General features: G+C 54.9%; 6 protein-coding genes across 6 annotated transcripts; 4 read left to right on the top strand and 2 right to left on the bottom strand.

Annotated features, from left to right (window-relative positions):
* Positions 1 to 1,677: 1,677 nt before the first annotated feature.
* ColSpa_02508 (uncharacterized protein) lies at positions 1,678 to 2,876 on the top strand (the record flags this gene model as incomplete). The annotated part of the gene is made up of 4 exons (XM_049268720.1): positions 1,678 to 1,832; positions 1,892 to 2,319; positions 2,377 to 2,501; positions 2,556 to 2,876. 4 exons carry the CDS (start codon positions 1,678 to 1,680, stop codon positions 2,874 to 2,876), a joined length of 1,029 nt encoding a protein of 342 aa, XP_049124677.1.
* A 1,196-nt stretch (positions 2,877 to 4,072) lies between these two features.
* Positions 4,073 to 4,633, bottom strand: ColSpa_02507 (meiotically up-regulated gene 151 protein; the record flags this gene model as incomplete). The annotated part of the gene is made up of 1 exon (XM_049268719.1): positions 4,073 to 4,633. The coding sequence occupies one exon, from the start codon at positions 4,631 to 4,633 to the stop codon at positions 4,073 to 4,075; it is 561 nt and encodes a 186-aa protein (XP_049124676.1).
* Positions 4,634 to 5,488: 855 nt separating this feature from the next.
* On the top strand, positions 5,489 to 9,292 carry ColSpa_02506 (pre-mRNA-processing ATP-dependent RNA helicase PRP5; the record flags this gene model as incomplete). Its single annotated transcript, XM_049268718.1, has 3 exons — positions 5,489 to 6,542; positions 6,597 to 8,340; positions 8,401 to 9,292. 3 exons carry the CDS (start codon positions 5,489 to 5,491, stop codon positions 9,290 to 9,292), a joined length of 3,690 nt encoding a protein of 1,229 aa, XP_049124675.1.
* Positions 9,293 to 9,945: 653 nt separating this feature from the next.
* ColSpa_02505 (uncharacterized protein) lies at positions 9,946 to 10,440 on the bottom strand (the record flags this gene model as incomplete). Its single annotated transcript, XM_049268717.1, has 2 exons — positions 9,946 to 10,116; positions 10,222 to 10,440. 2 exons carry the CDS (start codon positions 10,438 to 10,440, stop codon positions 9,946 to 9,948), a joined length of 390 nt encoding a protein of 129 aa, XP_049124674.1.
* A 1,346-nt stretch (positions 10,441 to 11,786) lies between these two features.
* On the top strand, positions 11,787 to 13,687 carry ColSpa_02504 (bifunctional purine biosynthesis protein ADE17; the record flags this gene model as incomplete). The annotated part of the gene is made up of 3 exons (XM_049268716.1): positions 11,787 to 11,932; positions 11,999 to 13,481; positions 13,532 to 13,687. The coding sequence occupies 3 exons, from the start codon at positions 11,787 to 11,789 to the stop codon at positions 13,685 to 13,687; spliced, it is 1,785 nt and encodes a 594-aa protein (XP_049124673.1).
* A 2,420-nt stretch (positions 13,688 to 16,107) lies between these two features.
* On the top strand, positions 16,108 to 17,954 carry ColSpa_02503 (zinc-type alcohol dehydrogenase-like protein; the record flags this gene model as incomplete). Its single annotated transcript, XM_049268715.1, has 4 exons — positions 16,108 to 16,962; positions 17,056 to 17,419; positions 17,474 to 17,620; positions 17,653 to 17,954. The coding sequence occupies 4 exons, from the start codon at positions 16,108 to 16,110 to the stop codon at positions 17,952 to 17,954; spliced, it is 1,668 nt and encodes a 555-aa protein (XP_049124672.1).
* Positions 17,955 to 21,935: the final 3,981 nt, after the last annotated feature.

Here is a 21,935-nt window from a genome sequence, read left to right as displayed (position 1 = left end):
GTCAAATCTCCGAGACCAATTCGTCCAGATCCAGCCAATCCTGGCCCATCCTCCGCCCTTTTCGGCCGTTTACAGCTGTCTTCTCTTCCGCGCCGCCCTCTGGTCCGGCTCCTTGCTCCCCTGTATCTTTTACCCAATCGTGCCACCCACGCATGCGTCCCATGGTGCCTTTATTTCTTCTTGCAGCTCCTTGGATAATTTCCTGATGCTGCGCCCATGTGATAGCTACCTGGACACCTCTTCATGCGCTACCCTTCTGCTCGTGTCTAAGCCAAAAACTCGGCGAGATTACAAAAACTCAACCCAGCGAGGCCGCGATGGGGTCTTTGAGAACCTTTATTGGCCTTCCCGTTGAGCCCAAGGGGTTCACCAGTGGCGCACGGCGCGAGAACCAACTTCCCAGCCTTGGGGCCTTGATGTTTTGATTGGGCACGTGAGGATACCCTCCCCGACGCTAGAAGCCGGCCGGTGAAGGCCCTAGTGGCTGATGGCGGGTTGCTTGGAGCTGCCAACGTCTACTGGTTCCCCCTCCTCCATCGCTCACAACCCTCCGGAGGCTTGTCTCGTCGAGAGAGCCATGGCTTAGAAGCCGTTTGTGTCCTTCCCTCGATCTCCTTAAGCCAACAATGCCAGCCAACCTATCATCGCTTTATGATCTAGACAGAGACAGCTTCACCATTACAACGCCTAATAGCGTTCACGCCTCACTTCGTATCCATTCCCTCTGGATCTTGTCTCTCCACCCAATCTAGATCCCTTCAAAATCAGTGGACAAGCCTCCGAGCCAATATGTTGCTTATTGGCGCAGAATCCGTTGACACCCACACCCACACCCGAAATTGACTTTCATATGCTCAGTGTTGCCCAAAAGATGCCGAGGGACCGCTCTCCGGCGGTCCAGCAAGATTGCAACTGTGGTGTTAGCGGGCAAGGGCCCCCTAGTTCTTCCAGTCCTCCTCGACTCACACAATGCGGGGCAGCCGCTTGGGGGAGATGGTGTCGACCTTCTTCTCGGCATGCCACCCAATTTGGCAACGCTGCCCCGGCCTGCCCTTGCAACAAGACCTACCCGTAATGCAGATTTGGACGTCAAAAGGTTGACCTAGCATATTTCTCTGCGTTGGTCTATGAACGGCCTACCATCTGACCGGCCGATCCCCAGTTGTCCTTACGCATTTTGGCCATGTATCTTCCTCGATGGCCACAGCCACCCATACGCTACCTTGCACTTACACCCACAATGTGTACAAACGCCCGGGTACCAAAGCGTATCCCAACCTACTCTACCCTGCCTACCCTACCGACTGGCCTGGCTTAGTCGGTACGTGGAAAGGAAAAGGGTTACATGCGGACTTGGCGTGGCCATGAAGATCTCGAGCCATTGCGGCGCGTGTGATGCTCAAGGGTGTCTGCTATTTCCTGGCGTCCCCAGCTCTTACCCCAGAATCTCTCTCGATCTTTGTACTTAAGCTCCCTGGGTCCCACTCGACCACCTCGTTGCTCGGTATCCTGGACATCGATCTGTCGAGCTGTCATTGACACCGTCGTCCAAGTGGACATTCTGCTCCAATCTCGCAGTAACCGACACACACACATATCGGAAGTTCACGACTGTGGGCGGCAACTCCCCAGCTACACCCCACGGACTATAACTCGTAACGTAGTAGTTCGGGCAACATGAGCAAATACGACGTGTCTCACACCGAGAGCGCCGGTGGTACCGGCTCGTACAGAGGTGGCAAGAGGAAGTCATGTATGAGGCACTGCGCGAGGTTTTGGTGGATCTATCTCATTGCAACCATCGCCGCAATCCTTCTTATTGTCCTCCTGATGTAAGTCTGAGCTGTACTGGACACCGCGTACGGAGCAATATGATCCTAACGAGACGTAGTATTTTCGTTGCCGTCCCCAAGATTGCCCAATCGAAACTTGATCATGCTGAGCTCACGGTCGACGGAATCGCCGTCTCCAACACCAGACCCAACTCCTACAACATGGCTATCAACTCGACGCTGAAATCGGACGGCTCCGTCAAGGCGACCATCGAGCCCTTCGACGGCGTCATGTACCTCGAGGACCTGGAGCCTCACACTCCCTTCGTCCACCTCAATTTCCCCGAAACCAAGTCTGTCAAGCTGCAGACTGTCAACATCAGCCAGCACATCGAGATTGCCGACATGGCGGCCTTCACCACTTTCGCCACCTGGTTCCAGAACAATGAGTCCGTCAGGGTCACCATCAGAGGCGACACTCACGTCAAGGTGAACGGTATTGCGAGGCGCTACGGTGTTACGTTCAAGAACACGGTGACCTTGAAGGGTAGGCCTACGAACCAAGGCTTTAGGTCGCGTGAATCCTCATACTAACGGAACTTAGGCTTGAATGGCTTCAAGGGCCTCAATGTCACGGACAATACCATCTCTCTCACCCCTGACGCCCAGGGGGACAACTTCAAGGGCCACGTCTCCGTTCCCAACCATTCTGTTCTCACTCTCGAGATCGTAAGTTTATGCACCTTTTATTGTTCAGCTCAGTTCTAACACCTGCTTCCCCAGGGAAATGCCAGCTTCTCCAATCTCCTGAACAACCAGGACATTGGCACCGTCTACCTTGACAACCTCGTCCTCTACCCGGGCATAAACAACGCCACCATGCGCGCCAACATCACTCAGGCCCCCGTCCTCGCCGCCATCGCTCAGCGTCCCGCCTGCGAGAATGGCATCATCCCATTCGCCCTCCGCGGCAAGGACGTCACCAGCGGCGGCCAGAGGTTGTCGTACTGGGCCGACGCCCTGGCCTCTGGTACGGTCGTCACCGACATCAACATTGGTGCCTCCCTGAAGAAGTCCCTGAACCTCACCGTTGCTTGTCACTGAGCGGGTCTATTTGTATGGTGTTTGTAATGAAAAGGGGGCCTTCACACACGCTGATTCACGACTCAAGGAGACAAGGTCATTCATCTAATATGCGCAGATGTGATTCATGGATTTAATGAGGGCTGAGAAGCAAGGACTGGCACAGAGCGTATTACGCAGAATTGGACTACATTGGCCTCCTGCGTTGCTGAACGTACGCAGACGAAGCGGCGGCGATGAAGTCGCGGGATAGTTGTGTACTGAATCATGATACCTCGTTGACTTTGTTTTGGGTCCACTCACGGGTCTTGAACCCTGAACCTCGACGTGTACTATTCACGACAACCTCTGTTACTATACTCTGACTGACAGCACTGTCAAGCTTGGCGAGTCGTACAATTCGACGTCATGGAAGTCGACTCTGCCACTGGTAACTTTAACGCTGCGCCGAAGTGACGCAAAACTTTGTCCGGCTGTCGTTAAAAAAGGGGATGGGGGGATAACGCAAACTCATTTCTACCCGGCCCGTGTCCCCGGAACCCTCACTACACATCTGACGACACGAATGACGGATGGCGGGGTGCTTCGCAGCACACCCTCGCGTATGCACGGGCACACTTTGCAATGCCATCATCTTGTAGGGGGGTATCAATTGATGCATTTCTATGCTTTTTCCCGCCGTACCTAGCCCTACGCAAAAAGCGTTCCAGCATCGGACGTTGGCTGTCTAGTCCACGTGCCCCGGATCTCGCACCAATGGCATCGCGCGCCTCGGTTCCCAAGAAGAAGAAGAAGAACCTGAGACGCTGTCGTAAACTTTGGTCTCCATCTGGACCCCACGCGCGGCGATGCGGGCTTTGTGGCCGAGCCGACGTTTACTCCCACAACCCTGGAATGTACATCGCCTCCCCCACACCATACCTCTCCCAAGATCTTGGATGACCGACCGGAAGACGTCCGGGAGATCGACTGTGAGGTAGTAACAAACAGTTTCAAGTGCCCGGCGATGAAGTAGCCCGCGATCGAAGACTCTTGCGTCTAGAGTGCATGACGTCCAGTGGCCCTGTAGATATCCTTGACCCCTCTTGCATCATGACCTATCCATAGTGTCGCGGATTGTCTCCCACGCTGGCGAACGGCGGAGCCCACGCCAAGCACCACCGTGCTGCTCGAGGCAGTTGACGGAGGGATCGCCTTGCCGGTGCAGTTTAGCACACTCACAACGCACCCGCCTTCCGCTTCCCCGCGCGCAGGAGACCACCCTGCTCAGCGGCAGCAGGAGAGCTGACATCAGCGCCTCCGGCAGTCGCCGCCGGCACAAACTCCACGGGCCCTCCGCCCTTCCTCAACCCCGCCCGCTCGGCGCGCACCCTCTCCTGGCTCTGCCTCAACGCGGCCCTCGTAGCCCACTCGGGCAGCACCTCCTCGGACATCGGGTCCCACAGATCGGGGGGCAGCGTCGTGGCGTACCCCGCGCGGCCGTCGAGATCGACGAAGCCCATGAGCTTGTCCGTCAAGCTCGGGTTGCGGAGGGCGGCGGACTGCGCGAGCTTGGCGTTGAAGTGAATGCCCTTCTTCTTGAGGTCGAGGAACTGGGTGAATTTGGCCTCAAGGGCCGGGGGCGGGGAGCCGGGAGGCGAGGGAGGGATGTCGAGGTTCGGGACGGGGGGGAGGGTTAGGTCACGGAGGAGGGCGCGGGAGGCTGTGTAGGGCGAGGCTGGGGGTTGAGAAGGGTCGTCGTCGTCTTGAGAGGGGCCTTGGGGAGGTTGGGGCTCCATTGGCGGGAGGGAAGGGCCCAGAGGGACTGAGTGCTGTTGAACTGGGCCGATTGTCACGTCGTTTGGTGAGGGATGCGGCTCTGGTGCCGTGGTCGTGGGTGGTGGTTGTGATGGCTTGGCGTCATCTGAGGGCTGGTCAACAACGGACTGCGAGAAGGCGCGCTCTCCTAAGCCGAGTTTTTTCTCACTTGATTCTGGTTGATCTGCGGACTTTGTAACTTTCTTGGAAGTTTCAGTCTGTAATCGATGTGTTAGTGATGCGGGTGAATAAAGGGTTCTCAACGAATGGGCACCTTTACGGGAACGGATTCTTGAACTTCATCTTCTTCATCACTACTGCCATAAGCGACAAGGCCCCCCATTTTTTTGTGTATTATGGTTTGAGATTGAGTGTGGAGGACAATGTTATGTATGAAAAATGCGAGCACTTGGGCGTGGTGTGAGTGAACAGATGAATACACAGAAGGATTGGTTGAAGGTGAACGAAGCTCGGTGTGATGGAGCGCCACAAATTAAGACCCCAGTGTGGCTAGAGAAGTGGCCTGTGCGCGTCGCGGCTAAAACTCGGTGGAGTCAGCCTCATTCCTGGAGGCGCATTAATGTAAACTTAATCTGATCTATCATGTCGCGACCTTTTCCCGCCCCTCACCTTAAACTCCAACAGCTGCCTGTCGCCATCCGATCGCCAGCTCGACAGATACTGTGGGATCGTAACGTCCATACGACACATTTTATTCGCACTCGAGAGCTAAGAGAGCTGGAAATCAGCACTGGTGACACCCTCGAGTGAAGAACCTGCCGAAAAAGTAGCTCTCACCAAACGTAGTGTCTTGCAGAGAGTTCGAGACCTACAACATGGCTCGGACCAGGGACTCGCGCTCACCATCGCCTGCAGGAAGCCAATACAATGCGAGACGCCCCCGCAAAGACGATGACAGGCGCGATCGGGACCGCCGCGATGACGGCGGCAGAGACTACCGTCGTCGCTCGCGGTCCAGGACCCCTGCCGACGTGAGAAGCCACCACCACCACGGGAGACGCGACGGGGAGCATTCTGACAAATACCACGAGCAGCGCCGATACCGAGACCGTGACCGTGATCGCGACTCTTACCGTCGCAGAGAGCGCTCCATAGATCGACGAGACGATGATTCCTACCGCGGAGGCCGACGAGACAACGACCGCCACAGAGACCGCCGGAGGTCCCGCGACAGATATGCCGACCGCGATCGGTCTCTGGACAGACGGCGACCCCGCGACGGCGACAGGGACCATCGCCCGAGGCGGGACGACTCTAGAGACCGAGTTCACGCAAGGCGAGAGGGAACCGCTGACTCCCGTCCCCGCAGCAGGCGCGACGACAGCCGCCCGCGCGGTGCGGCGCCTCCAGAGAGTGCCAGCACTCCCGGTAATGAGGTGAGACAGGCCCTTCTCCATCATGGGACTACGCTCGCTAACCCGGATTTACAGGCTGCTAAGCCCAAGCCCGCCCCAGCCCAGACCGAAGCTGACAAGAAGGCCGAGCGACTCGCCAGGCTGGAGGCATGGAAGAAGAGCAGAGAGAACAAGGCCAATAAAGAGAATGAGGTTAATCCAAGTCAGACTAGGAATCTCCTCGCGGAGATGGACAAGAAGTCCGTGCCGTCCCCGGCCGCCGCTTCGCCATCTGTGGCCTCGCCCACTGTGGCGTCACCTGCCGTTGCATCCCCCGGAGCGCTATCACCTGCCCCGACTCAGACTACCGCGTCAGGAGCTGCATCCCCGGCCCCTTTTGCGGGTAAGTTTGACCCTAAGGCTATTGCGAAGAAGTCGGCAGCGTCACACAAGAATGTCGGTACAAACGGTGTACTGGGTTCTCTCGAGGGCCGTCCTGAGAAGTCGACTGCACCTGTCGCACCAATCACCAAAGGTATGCTTGTACCATGTCCCACAGGAGAGAACCACGCTCACACAACGAAAACAGCTTCGGCACTGCCTGCCAACCGCAACTTGAGTGCGTTTGGTTTCAGTAAGGCGACAGCTGACAGCGAGAAGCTTGCGAACAAGCGCAAGCTGGACCTCGACGAGGAGGAGGGAACGAAAAGGAAGCTTACGAAGTTGCCCGCACTTCCCCTCGAGGCTGATGACACCCCCTATGCTGATCAAGACGAGGACGACGAGTCTGATGGTGGCAACTTCGCCGAGACTGAGGAAGAGGCTGCTGCCGCCGCTCGTGCAGCACACGAACGGCGCGAGAGAGAGCTGCAGGAAGCGCAAGAAGAGGCAAAGCCCGATGTCGACATGCAAGACGCCGTACCGCTTCAGACCAACGGCACCGCCGAACAGCCTCAAGCCGATCAGATGGATGTTGAAGAGAAAGACGACGTCGATCCTTTGGATGCGTTCATGGCCGATTTGACAGATACCAAGGCCGGACCCACGGCTCCCAAGGCAAGTACATCATCAAAGAAGGTCCAAGAGCCAGAGGCGTACTTCAGTGACGATGACTACGCTTTTAAGGCAGAAGATGGCAAAGACCCCAACGCTGTTCTGGCCATGGCAGCGAAGCGCAAGAAGAAGGACATTCCGACCGTCGACTATAGCAAGCTCGACCTGCACCCTATTCGCAAGAATTTCTGGGTCGAACCAGCGGAGCTTGCTGCCCTGACTGAGGAAGAAGCCAACGAGCTCCGTTTGGAGCTCGACGGCATCAAAGTCTCTGGCAAGAACATCCCGAAGCCTGTCCAGAAATGGGCGCAGTGCGGTCTGACGCGTCGCACTCTTGATGTTCTCGCAGACATGGGATTCGATAAGCCGACTTCCATTCAAATGCAGGCCCTCCCCGTCATCATGTCAGGCCGCGATGTCGTCGGTGTTGCCAAGACTGGATCGGGTAAAACGCTTGCTTTCCTTCTCCCCATGTTCCGTCATATCATGGACCAGCCCCCTCTCAAAGACACGGACGGCCCTGTCGGTCTTATCATGACACCAACTCGCGAGTTGGCTGTCCAGATCCATCGAGACTGCAAACCTTTCTTGAAGGCAATGGGCCTGCGAGCTGTATGTGCTTACGGCGGAGCACCCATCAGAGACCAGATTGCCGAGCTCAAGCGCGGAGCTGAAATCGTCGTATGTACACCCGGCCGTATGATTGACCTCCTCGCCGCCAACCAGGGCCGCGTTACGAACTTGCGTCGTGTCACGTACGCTGTGCTTGACGAGGCAGATCGCATGTTCGACATGGGATTCGAGCCTCAAGTCATGAAGATCTTTGCAAACATTCGACCCGATCGTCAAACCATTCTGTTCTCGGCGACGATGCCACGCATCATTGATTCATTGACCAAGAAGGTTCTCAAGTCTCCGGTCGAGATCACGGTCGGAGGTCGTAGTGTTGTCGCATCAGACATCACGCAGATCGTTGAGATTGTCCCCGAAGACCAAAAGTTCTACCATCTTCTAGGACTCCTCGGCGAGCTTTACGACAAGGATGAAGACGCACGTTCCCTTATTTTCGTTGAACGTCAAGAAAAGGCCGATGACTTGCTCAAGGAGCTCATGACCAAGGGCTACCCGTGCATGTCTATCCACGGTGGCAAAGACCAAGTTGACAGAGACTCTACAATCTCGGACTTCAAGAAGGGCATTGTCCCCATCCTCATTGCGACATCGGTCGCCGCTCGAGGTCTGGACGTCAAGCAGCTCAAGTTGGTTGTCAACTTTGACTGGTAAGTTTCCCCTCTCCATTCCCCTAGAAACCATCAGAACACTAGCTAACACATAAACAGTCCGTCCCACTCTGAGGACTACGTCCACCGTTGCGGACGAACAGGGAGAGCAGGCAACAAGGGTACTGCCGTTACTTACATCACCGAGGAACAGGAGAGTTGCGCGTCTGCTGTGGCCAAAGCACTTGAGCAGAGCGGTCAACCTGTTCCTGAGCGTCTCGATGAGATGCGCAAAGCTTGGAAAGAGAAGGTCAAGTCGGGCAAAGCCAAAGACACCTCTGGCTTTGGTGGTAAGGGTTTGGATCGTCTGGACGCCGAGCGCGAAGCTGCTCGTCTCCGTGAGCGCAAAACTCATAAGGCCGAGGGTGAAGATGACGACGTCAAGGAGGAGAAGACCGAGGAGGACAAAGCCAAGAGCTCCGTCACTGATATACAGTCCAAGGTGTCAGCCATTGTGTCCCGCAACACCAGCAAGCCTGAAGGAGATGCCAAGAGCAAGGACGCACCGGCCGCCACAGGCAAAGGAGGCCAACCCCTCGACATGGTCAGTGCAGCGATCAGGAACATCAACGAGAGACTTGGCAAGGCGGGACAGCTTCGGTCAGGCCAGCCCATCGACAACAAGGGCCCCGACGCTGGCGCCTATCACGCCACGCTCGAGATCAACGACTTCCCGCAAAAGGCCAGATGGGCCGTCACGAACAGAACCAACGTTGCCAAGATCTTGGAAGCTACTGGCGTGTCGATTACGACCAAGGGAACCTTCTATCCCGCTGGGAAGGAAGTGCCGCCCGGTGCAGATCCCAAGCTATACATTCTCGTTGAGGGTGACACCGAAGTTGTAGTGGGAGCCGCTATGACCGAGCTCACCCGACTCCTGAGCGAAGGAACTGTGGCCGCGGCTACGGCTGACAGCCGTGCTCCTGCTTCTGGACGTTACAACGTTGTATAAAGCTGCTGTCTGCGCTTGCTGTAGTATATCGGTCATTTACAGGTACAATAAACGGTGGCGTTCACGAGCAAGGGTTGCTCTGAGAGAATAAGCAGGCTGGACAGTTTCCAATTAGCAATGGCCAATCAAAGATAACCGACGGCTGTGGCGGTTTATATATAAAACTGTCTTCTCATCAAAAAACAGGGCAGACGGCCAGGCCCAGATAGTGCAAGGAGACTACGAGGGTCTTTCGACCACTAAGAGCAATCGAGAACCGTCTGCTAATATTCTTGCTGTTATGTTAATGTTTTTGTCTTATTTCTTGCTTCAAGGCCTACTGAGTCCAATATTCCCATTCCAAGCGATCTCACCTTCTCTTACTGTGAAATCAAAACCCCTCTTGTATCGAATGGTACCCTGCGCTCGACTAAGTCCGGTGGGCTCTCGAGCCGATTCATAAGTGGGTGAAAGAAGTAGTGTAGATCTTGGCTCCCATACTCCAGCAATGTTGCCAAAAAAAAAAATTAAAAGCTACCAAACAAAAGCCCACAAAAGGTATTCTCGGAAAACGTCGCACTTCAACATCTAGTGTCCATCTCCTCAAAGGCCGAACGCTTGTGTCCGTCCAATCCTCCTCTATTAGTCTGCGCCATTCGTCACATGTCTCGGCTCTAGTTGTACGTCCTCGCCTCCGCGGCGGCATCGGCGTCCCGCTGTCTCAGCTGCTGGGCGCTGGCGTCCTTGAGCAGGTCGGCCTGGGTCTGCTTCTTTTGCGCATTGAGTTGCGAGGACAGTTTGCCTGTCGACTTGCTCGCAGCTTTTGCTCGGGCCTGTCGTAGATTCTATACGTTAGCAATTTGGTTCCTCAAGGTCGTGGTCCGATGGCGGTCTGCGCCGTGGAGGCCAAGAGCCTTAGAAGGTGGGGGAGAGGGCCAAGGAATGCTTACCTCTGCTGCTTCTGCGGCCTTGCGCCGCGCTTCGGCCGCGTCGGCGGACTGTTGTCCGGACGCGCCGCCGCTGCTGCCGCCGCCGAGGGTTCGCGGGGGACCGCCGACTCTGGCGGGGATGGGTGCGGTCTTTGGCTGGGGCGGGGGCGCTGTGCCGAGGGGGCGGCCGGGGGAGGTGAAGTTGTCCCCCTTGTCCTCCTTGCCGCAGACGGAGCCCATAACGGCAGAAGTTCAAAGTCCGGATTTCCGGGTATTAGGACGGTTCGAGGTGTGCGGTATGCGTTCTGGGACTGAGTCGGGTTATGAGCGTGCGCGACGGCGAGGGGCGTTTCGGCGCGAGTCGTTCGCGGGAGGGACGGGGTGAGGTCGGAATGCGGAGGTTATCGGTCGAGTCGGGGCCGGAGAATACGTAAGTGTATTCCGGGTAGGTGGTATTTCGGAGGTATGGGATCGTTGGTCGCAATGCGCCTTTACGGGTGGTTTGACGTCTGCGAGGTTCGTAAGTGCGATGGGAGCGTTCGCATGTTGTGCAGCTACAAGTAGAGAGGAGGTCATGCGGGAAAGACGTCTGGGACGCTTGGTTTTAGCCGGGGGAACAGAGTGGCCGCGTAAGGTAACCTCGTCTATCGATATGAAGCCAAGACTTGCGACGTTCTACACACTCGACTCGCCTGCCCTGCCACCCGGCGGAGGGGGATGACGCTAGCGGTGTTGGGGCTAAGGCGCATCAGCGGACAAGGGCCCAGTGGCTGTCCCCTGTCAGCCTGTCCAGCGCCGCGCAGTGACAGTCATTTGTGCTTTCTCTGGGCCGTTTTATTCTCTTGAGGCCACAGCGGGGGCGGGGTTCATTGGCCCGAGACAGCACTGGGACCCCTCCAAAGAAGCAAGCAAACGGGGGGAGGCTGCTCCAAAAAGTTGACGGGCCAATGGCCGAAACTCCAATTCTTTTTCTTGCGCAAGGTTTGGTGTGCTTGCTTCAGCAGGTGAGGGATTGTGCCAAGCATTCAAACAATTCGCTCAGCATGCTTGACGCTTTTGGGCATCACCATACGACATGTAATTGCGCAGAGAGCGTAGTAAGGTTTCCAGCACCTGAGCGGGTGAACTTTTTGTGCATGCTCCCTCGGTCTCGTCCCACTCGAGACGTGGACGCTGGGTGGTGGTTGGTGTCGAGGTCACTGCTGATGTCGCATGCGTTTCCCCCTTCCCTTTCTTCACCCTCTCCAACGGGTTGCAATGCTACGTGGGGCAATACCTGGAGAATACATCATCTACCGCCTTAGACGTATGGGATCGTCCCGTACCTACTGCGTAGCCAATATTTTTTTCCATAGCTTTTTTGCTGCCCCTCCCCCTCCTTGATCGGAAGCCGATTTTGCGCAACCTCTCCTCCTCTTCCCGCCCGCCCACAGGCATCATCGCGCAAGGCAAAAATTTTGCTTTTCCTCCCCTTCTCTTTTCTCCTCTCTCTGTCCCTTTCTCTCCTATCATCTCTGACTCTTCAACAACAATTCTTCTCCCCCCCAACGAGAACTTGTCGTTGCCGAGAGCACCAAAAGCAAAAGATGTCGGGTCAGAAGATTGCCATCGTCTCCGTCTACGATAAGACGGGCCTGCTGGACCTGGCCAAGGGCCTGAACCAGCAGAATGTTCGCATCCTCGCCTCTGGCGGTACTGCCAAGATGATCCGGGAGTCTGGCTTCCCCGTCGAGTAAGTTGCAGCCCTTGCCGAAATTTCCAAGTGGCCGGGACTGGAGCTAACTGGACTTCTTTCTAGGGACGTTTCTGCCATCACCAAGGCCCCCGAGATGCTGGCCGGCCGCGTCAAGACTCTTCACCCCGCCGTTCACGCCGGAATACTAGCGAGAAACCTCGAGTCCGACGAGAAGGACCTGGCCGACCAGAACATCAACAAGGTCGACTATGTCATCTGCAACCTCTACCCCTTCAAGGACACTGTTGCCAAGGTCAACGTCACTGTCCCCGAGGCTGTCGAGGAGATCGACATCGGTGGCGTTACCCTTATCCGAGCTGCCGCCAAGAACCACAGCCGTGTCACCATCCTCAGCGACCCCAACGACTACGCCGAGTTCCTCAAGGAGCTCCAGGCTGGCGAGATCACCGAGGCCAGCCGCAACCGCTACGCCCTCAAGGCCTTCGAGCACACTGCAGACTATGACGCCGCTATTTCCGACTTCTTCCGCAAGCAGTACGCCGCCGACGGCAAGCAGTACTCGGCTCTGAGATACGGCGCCAACCCCCACCAGAAGCCCGCCGCCGCCTATGTAAGCTCCGGCGAGCTGCCTTACAAGGTTCTTGGTGGCTCCCCTGGCTACATCAACCTGCTGGACGCCCTCAACAGCTGGCCTCTTGTCAAGGAGCTCAAGCAGGCTCTGGGCAAGCCCGCCGCTGCCAGCTTCAAGCACGTCTCCCCTGCCGGTGCTGCCATTGGCACTCCCCTGACCGAGGAGGAGCGCAAGGTCTACTTCGTTAACGACATTGAGGGCATTGAATCCTCCCCTCTTGCCCAGGCGTACGCCCGTGCCCGCGGCGCCGACCGCATGAGCAGCTTCGGTGACGTGATTGCCCTGAGTGACATTGTTGATGTCCCCACTGCCAGCATCATCTCCAAGGAGGTCTCTGACGGTGTCATTGCCCCTGGCTTCGAGCCTGCTGCCCTCGAGATGCTCAAGAAGAAGAAGGGCGGCAAGTACCTTGTCCTGCAGATCGATCCCGACTACGTCCCATCCAAGACCGAGACCAGAACCGTCTACGGCGTCACCCTGCAGCAGCACCGCAACGACATCGAGATCTCGCCCAAGTCGTTCAACAGAATCATCACCCCCAAGGAGTCTGGACCCCTGTCCGAGTCCGCCCTCCGAGATTTGACCGTTGCCACCATCGCATTGAAGTACACTCAGAGCAACTCTGTCTGCTACGCCTATAACGGACAGGTTATTGGTCTTGGCGCGGGCCAGCAGTCCAGAATCCACTGCACGCGTCTCGCTGGTGACAAGGCGGATAACTGGTGGCTCCGCTTCCACCCGCGCGTTCTGGGTATCAAGTGGAAGAAGGGCACCAAGCGCCCGGACAAGAGCAACGCCATCGACCTCCTGGTCAGTGGCGAGCTCCCCAAGTCTGGCGCGGAGCGTGACATGTTCGAGGCCGTCTTCGAGGAGGTCCCTCCTGCCTTCACTGACGCCGAGAGGGAAGAGTGGCTTGGCAAGCTGACCAACGTCGCTGTGTCGAGTGATGCCTTCGTAAGTAAACTTCGTATCGGTTCACATGCAAACTTTCTGACAATATTTAGTTCCCATTCGTCGACAATGTCTTCCGCGCATCTCGATCTGGTGTCAAGTACATCGCCGCTCCTGGCGGCAGCCAGAACGATGGCGCCGTCTTTGAGACTGCGGAGAAGCTCGGCATTACGTTTGTTGAGCAGAACATCCGCCTCTTCCACCATTAAGCGTCTCTTGTGATTTCGGTGTTTAGGGAATTTCAACTTGATTTTGAGATTGGGCGGGCTTGGTCCTGAGGGGAAAAGTTAAATTTTCATGCCAGAAAATCGGCTGCTGAAACTTCGACAACGAGCGGAGATGAGCAGAGCCGTGATATGTCCCGCCAATAAGGCGATGTTCGGCCGGGGAAGCCGCTGCAATCAGAGGGGCAGAAGAGGCTTCAGAGGCCATAGCGTCGAAGGGCAGTGATATTCAACATATATCCGGAGTAAATAGGAATGGGTCTAGGTAGCGGAATCAGAATCGTGGCTGCAAAAGCCCGAAGTCAAGTCAAGCTGTGGCTTCATGGTTTAGTGTCAAGATGATGCGTGGCATCCTTTAGCGTTGAGGTGTTGGCGCTTGGCACGTGTGATTTTAGACTTTTTGCTTTTTGCAGGGCAACTGACCAGCTCGCAGAAGCTTAGCTTGTGGATCTTCCGACGACTCTAGCCATCGGATCCCGCAGTTTAAAGCTATGTAGGCGATGGAAGACGCAGCCACGAGGTTTGATTGAAGGCGATACGAGCGGCAACGTACGTTGATCGCCATTTCCCCGACTGTGTGGCTGGTGTCGGTAAAGGCTGAAGGCTGCTTAGGGCGACAGAGCGAGTTCGGATAAGATATTTGGCAGCAGTTGAGGCGTTGGTGTTGCGTTCAGATCGTGGGGAAACAGCCGATGGCGTATCAAAGTTTACGTCTAAATGAGAGACGCCTTGCTATGGTTGTTTGGATGTAAGGATGACGACCAGGGGTGTAGTTGTTCCGGAGATAGAGAGAAACAAGCCGAAGCTTACCCTTCTGCCCGTCCTGCCTTACCCGCATGCCTTACACGGGATGGGTGTAGGTTTGGACGACGAGGATCGGTTCGCGGCGGCGCACAGATCCCAGAGCACACTGCGCAGCAACGGGGTCATGAAAGCCTGCTTACGTACACGTAGCTGGGAAACACTCTGTCCAATGAGAAGCTGCTCGCCCGCTGGGAAAGGCCACCGCGGTGGGCCATTTGCCAACCACGAGCCATTGATTACACGCCCCTTGTGGGCCCCGCACCCCCACGCTGTCAGCCTCTCAGAGGTTAGGGAAGCCGTGGTGCTTGGCGGAAATGCCTTCTCGAGAGACACGGATGAGGGCATGAGAAGGACCGCAGGAGGGTTCTTCGATATGCCTATCGTTTTCTCGCCAAATAAGGTTCTGAACGACTTGGAAGAGGAGGCTCGATGCCGATTTCGACGGCTATATGAAGGGGGGAGGAGTCATCGTCTTCGACAACCCTGGAGCGCGACAAACTCATTCGTTGTGGGCGACCGAGTCAATCCTCATCACTTCGCAAAAAAATAATATAGAGACTGGGAAAGAAGGGGCCCAACGCAATATCGTCGCTACACCATTAGACCGACAGGTACGTCCTATTAGATCATAACCGTACATTTTGCATAGTGTTTGACAGAGGCGACAGGGATTTCGGTGTTACGCTGGCAAGTTTAGCCCCTCCGTCACCAGACAGAGAGGCCGCATTTTCGCGCCAGAGGCCATCAAGGTTCTCACGCACCGCACCACAACTGGGCATCGCGCCTGCAACACCGCCTTCCCACAACGTGGGTTCAGAGGAACGGCAACCGCTGCTGGTTGCCCTCTGGTTCCTTGACGAACCGCTGGTCTCCAGTCCAATCCGGTCGTCCATTCTTGGTTTCCCGTTACCACAAGCCTTGTCAACGGGTGTCTCGCCTTGTCTCGCCTCGCCTCGTTTCTCTCCCAAGCCGCCATCCCACTCTCATATTGTCTGCTTTGCACCGATCTGGTCCCCTGTTTCGTCGGAACGTTGTTGGACCTCCACGCCACAGGCACCATTACTATTACTATTACTACTACATCTACCCTCCCCGACTCCTGGTAACCTCCGTCTCCAGATCTCGGATCTTACCTTTGCGGCTCTTCGTCCCCTCTACCCGTTCTCCTCGTCCTTGTCATTCTCCCGCCGTCCCCCCGTCATCCTCCTCCAAGAAACCTCGTCAGTCCAGTGGCCCAAGCCACCGACAACGACGATCATCGTGTGACCCTCTCCCAGGCGCATGGATAACTTTGGAGTGTTCTCCATAACCGAGCCATGGACGACCATCAAGATGACTTCTCGACGGCCTTCGATCCCAACCAGACCCTCTTCAACATGCCTTACTCAACAATGATGCCAGATCACGACCACGATCACTTTCTTGGTGGAACACTCTCAATTTCTCATGATGAGTCCTGTCTGGACCTGAAGTACGACCACGTTGCTTGCAGAGGCCTCGAGAACAACCACCAACATCACCCTGTTCCAAACCATAACCACCCTCGAATCAACTTGAGCTCAATACCGATGCTTCAGCGAAGACACCACAGCATCTCTACAATGCCCGGCATACCCAACTTCTTCGAAACCAAGGACCAGTCGCCTGTGGGCTTTGGCGCGAATGCCCTCATGTCACCAACCGCGCACGTGGACTTCGCCGCCATGATCCATACCGACTCCAGTACCAACGTCGAGGACGATAGTACCTCAGCGGCGTGTAGCAGTTTGGACTGCAATCAGTGCGCGAGCGACTGCGGCGCTAGCGAAGCCGGCGATATCTGTCGAGATGCCGAGTGCGGTCCGGCCTGCGACGACGATGAGTGCGAGCGGGCTGCCTCGCCCTGTGAAGACGCCGAGTGTCTGGCTCGCTCGCTCTCGGAGAAAGACAAGGCTGCTGCCGGCGTGCTGGCATCGTTTGGCGGAGAAAACGCTCTGGGGCGAGATGGGATAGCTACCTCGATGCCATCCCTGCAAACCTCACAGTTCTTTTCGAACCAGAGCTCTTTCGACAATGGGGTGATGACAGCGGCCGGCCAAAGTTCGTTCCACAATGGGGGATTGCCCTCAACGATGGTCCAGTCGATGAACATGGATGGCTTCTATCAGTGCGACCTCGACTCTCTTCCGGCCACCTACATGGATGCAAGTATGGACGGCAATTTTGACTGGGCATCATGGGCGGCGCACATTGCCAACGAACACTCCTCAGGGGCTTGTGTGCGTCCCTGCTTGATGGAGCAGAATCTACCTTTCGACAACACGAAGTGCCCCATGCCTCATCAGGTGTATGCCCATCCAGGTCAGGAGTATTTTTGCGTCCCCTCAGATCAGACAAACTTTGTTGCGTGCGGTGCTGAGTTCAACAACACTACGGATCTTATTCAGCATATCTTTACGCAGCATCAGCACCAACACGTAGGAGAGCATCTTGAATTTTTCCCCGAAGCACATCCACCAACACTGCCTCTGATGGCTTCTCAACATCAACACACACATGCTCATCCACAGTCACCGAACACCATCCAAGTCTCTACGAAGGTTCCCCGTAACAGGGAGTCTTCAACAAACTCCTCTATCTCGAGACCCCCGACGGCCTCATCGCCAGTAGCATCCCCCAATACCATCCCTTCTGAGGCTAGCTCCATCACATCGGAGCAGTTCGTTTGCAAGTGGCACAAGGAAGAGGGTGGTCAGGCCTGTGGTCTAGTCTTCCAAGACGACGAGGGTCTGCAGAACCATTGTCGCGAACAGCATCTCAAGAACTTGAACAAGACGGACAACGGCTTTAAATGCCATTGGGAGGGTTGTTCTCGCGATGGGCATTTTACGCAGAAGAGCAAACTTGAGCGTCATCTCCAAACACACACCGGGTGTAAGTTGCTGTTCTATCCTGCTAATGCACAAAGTTTGCTAATTCTGTATCAAGATAAGCCAGTGAGGTGCACTCTTTGCGGTCTGGCACTGTCCGCGAAACAGTCCCTTGCTCAGCACATGCGCATCCACACCGGAGAGAAGCCGTGGGCATGCCAGCATCCAGGTTGCGAGGCTGCTTTCAAACAACAAAGCGCACTCAGTGAGTAGAATCATCAGACAGCTACCTTACAGTTACTGACTACGGCTCAGCGATGCATATGCGAACCCATACAGGCGAGAAGCCTCTTAGCTGTGACGTCTGCGGCAAGGCTTTCGGCGAGTCTTCCAACCTGTCGAAGCACCGCAAAACCCACAATGTCAAAGGCGCATTCAAGTGTGATTTCTGCGACAAGGACTTCCACAGACTTGACCAGAAACGGAGGCACGAGAAGACTCATAGGTCCAAGGAGAACGGCGGTGCTGCAGCGGACATCGAGCCTTCTCAAACCATCAGGAAGACCCAGGGTGGCCGAGTCACGAAAAATACTAAGTGATCAAATCGAGGTGGATGGCGTCAATTCTGGTTTCTTTTGTTTTTGACCTTCTTCGAAGGCCAGGTCCTTTTTGGCATGACAGGCAACGCTTTTCGTCAGCGTCTTATGAGATACCTTTGAGGGCTCCAAGATTCCGGACCGGCGTTAGAGACGGGGAGCAGGTCAGGACGGCATACCAGGCTTCGGTGTTCAGGACGGCGGCGAAAGAAACAACACAACAGGTAGGGATGTACTTGGCATTCATCTGGAATTTTGGGGAAGAGAGAAAAAGTTTACGTATCGAGTAACGTATATGCATAGCGAGTCGCCCATCATAGCGAGCCGCCCACCTTTCACTACCCTCCAGCCATTTGTGTAAGTCAATTAAGCCACATCGTACGAAATCAATTGAAACTACTCATCAGCCTCTTCTTCAGAGGTCTCCCAAACTACCTGATATGTTCGTACATTATGTCCAGTCTTTCCGCAGTTACCACATCGCCGCCCGCGCGATTCACCCCCCTCCGTACGAGCACCCTCTTGACGCATGTTTTCGCCTCCAGCATCAACAACCCCCTTTTCTACCCGTATTGCCTCAGCTTCAGCTGTATTAAGTGACCCTCCAAGACGTAGTTGGGTTTTCTTAGCTCTCCGGCGCTTACTTAGTATCTCATTTGCCGTACGAAGCCCGCGGCACTCGGCTTCAACAAGAGCTAGTTTGTGTGCTAACTTGCTAATACCTTTAGCTTGCAAATCAACAACCTCGTACAAATGAGTTGGTGAGCTATCTTGATGACTAGTGATTCTTTTCTTAAGTGAAGCAGAGCTTCGTACGGCGTCATGTGCTGTGGTTGGTGTCTTTGGGTCCCAGGAGCCCTGGCTGCTTGGGCATGAGTTGGATGGTGTTGGCGTCTTTGGCTTGAAATCCAGGCGGGAAAGAACTGCTTCTGGGTCGAATGGTACAAGGCCAGCCTGTCTAAAACCAGCTTGTACGTTTTCTTTGCTTATTGAAGTAAAAAAGGCTGCCTTGAAGGCAGGAAAGAAATCATCCTTAGTAATGTGCGTAATCTGCATCCGCATCATCTTCTCGATTTCCTTGCCATATGAAGCCTTCAGCGGACTAAAACAGCCAACATCAAGAGGCTGAAGCTCGTGCGATGAATGCGGAGGCATGCAAAGAGCAATAATGCCGTGTTCCTTGCAGTAATCGTCAAACTTGGTGGATTTGTGGCTGTTGTGGCCATCAAGGATTAGGAGCCGTTTAACACCCTTCGTGCGAGACTTTGTGCACTTTTCAAAATGTTTTAGCCAATCTAGGCCAATCTCATTTGTAGTCCATCCATTTTCGCTAGGGTGGACGCGCCATTCGGGTGGGAATTGGCCATTGGTATACCATGAGAGTAGGTGATATTTGCCCTTAACAATGACGTATGGAGGCAGCGCCCAGCCATCTGCACATACGCCCTGAATGACAGAAACCCATTCGCGATTGCCAGGCTGCTTCGTACGAGGCCTTCCACGGCGGTCAGAGGTTGTAATAACCTTTGCGTGCGACAGCATTCCCATCAAGAAGCCCGTCTCATCAAAATTGTAGACATCGTCATCGTGTATTCCGTACTTCGCGATTGTGTTTCGTACGAGGGCAAACCAGGCCTGCACAATTGCAGGATCTTCAGCCAATGCCCTCTGATAGTCGATTCTACGTCGAAAACGCGTCTTTAGTTGTGGTTGGCGTCGTACGAAGTTCTCTGCCCATCGCGGTCCGACACGCGTCGCGTCACGTTCGTCAAGGAGACAATCGGCCATATCTCGTACGTCGTCAAGTCGCGGTGGAAATCCTCGATCGATCAGGTCAATAACTCGTTCAAGAATCACAGTTTCTTCCACCTGAGTCATCTTCATTGAATTCGTACGAGTTTCGCGTCGTGGTAGAAGTCCAGCGCGTCGGTCGCGAAGTGTAGTTCTCGGGACCTTATAGATAGAAGCTGCTTTTCGAACGGATAGTTTTGGGTCCTTTTTAATAGCTTCAATTGCAAGGATAATGCGACTTTCATTTGAAGAGGAACTCATGGTCGTACGTAGAGGAAGGTTGTTGTGAAGGTGAAGAGTGTAGAATTAAGGAAAAGTGGGCGGCTCGCTATGATGGGCGACTCGCTATGCATATACGTTAATGAGTTTATGGTTACCACGCCAGAAGGCCATGGGCAGAATCGGTATAGCGGTACAGCGCCAAGAGAATTCAGTGCATCAGTCTTGCCTCTCACCATCTATCCCTGGCTTGCATGTGGCGTTCCGTTAACTCTCAAGGTTGAAGTGACACGTTCCTAATTCGTCACAAAGTCAAATCACCAGAAGGGTTACGTAGCCTGATGTTTCCCTTTCCTCATGATACTAATGAGCCCACTGTATGTTTGGAAACCAAATTCGTAGCAGGCATCTCCAGCTCCATCTGGAATTAGAGTGCGGTGTTGGTGCAAGCAGTCTAGACAGAACGTGGAGCATGAGGGAATGGGAATCATGGCACTCGTATGTAAGTAGGGCTAGGCGTCAGAGATCTTTGGCTCCAATGAACTTCCAGGCTCGTTCTCAACGGTACTCGTGTCGAACAACATAGCGAGGAAAAGCTTGACGTTTACGCGGCGGGATGTGGCGGCGCGAAGGCTGGTGGGTAATGTCACTTGACAGGTAGTCAGTTAAGGAGGTGTTCTCCTAGAGCGAGGCCTCTCTGGATAAAGAGATTCTGTTGCGGAGATGGGGTCTGACGATCAGTTCGGCTTTCAGATATGAACTCACTTGTTGACAGGTGTGTGCTAGAGAGGCAATGACGGAACGACCCCCCCCCCCCCACCTGCTTTTTCAACAATTTTGTCAAGATAATCAGTCCTCACAGGCAAATTCTGTGTTAGACATATTTGCATGATGCCACTAGATTCAAGCCTTTCCTGTATAGAATCCCGATCACGTTGTCATGTTCAGGGGCCGTGTGAAAGTGTGGCGTCCCGTGTTGGAACACTCTCGTCTCAAGGCTTTCATCACGAGGGCTCGTATTACCGTGTTGGTAGCTCGGGTGGGGCGAGTGTTCCTCCCTTGCTGGCTCTTACACGAGAGGCGTTATGCTTCGAGCAAGACAGATGTGATCGGGAGGTCGTCGGATGGGGCACGATTTCCGACGGATGGCGACCTCGGATAGAGAGAGGAGAGTCTGGCGCTCGTTTACGAGAAGCTTGAATCTTTTGTTGATTAGTTGCGTTGCGAGATCAACTCGGTCCGTGGCGCTGGGATCAGTAGTCAGGTGGTGATGGCGATTTTTTCAAAGTTTGCCTCGTTACTTGTTGAGGACTGCGGTAATGTGGGTCGGTTTGAGGCAAGGCGTCGTCAAAGCTCGTACGGCTCATGGGTTGGTCTTGGCACATGTGAGAGGTGCTCTCGAGGCTTTGAGGGGCGTGGAAGGGGAGGAGTGTCGTCGAAGAAGGGAAGGGTGTAAAGTCAAGGACGGAGACGATGGTTCATTAGTGATCGTGACGGAGATTTCAGGAGGTGAGTCTATCGTAGGACCTTTGAGCTCGGCAGCCTTGACTTAGTCTGGGATTGCACAACATCGAACCATTATGACGAAAGTTTTCCCTTGACGTTGCCTGGCTTCACGTGTAGAAGACAGGAAAGCGACGACAATCGGGGGCAGGTTGGCACCTTGGCTCTTTGTGGGAGATATGGGTGCCGGCAAATGATGTATATGAAGACGTCCTAGACAAGTCTGTTGGATTTAATCTGTATCATAGAGTTGCTGATTACGTTGCCTGCTCCTGATTCAACTGGTTGGTCTACTGCTGTAGTAAAAGCCAGCCTACTGTCTTCTTTTCCAAGCTTTTTTGCCTTGCACCGCGAGTGGTGGCTGCAAAACAGAGAATTTCGACTTGGAGCATCCTCTTTCTGGTCGCGTCTCGCGGATGAAGACTACGATTGTTGATGTAGCTTGAGGTGCTAGAACAGGGAACGATATGC

This window comes from Colletotrichum spaethianum (genome assembly GCF_022836535.1).
Source record: "Colletotrichum spaethianum MAFF 239500 DNA, contig04, whole genome shotgun sequence".
Classification (NCBI taxonomy): Eukaryota; Fungi; Ascomycota; class Sordariomycetes; order Glomerellales; family Glomerellaceae; genus Colletotrichum; species Colletotrichum spaethianum.
The sequence above is the reverse complement of the archived record's forward strand: the minus strand, read 5'-3'. Positions and strand labels throughout refer to the sequence as shown.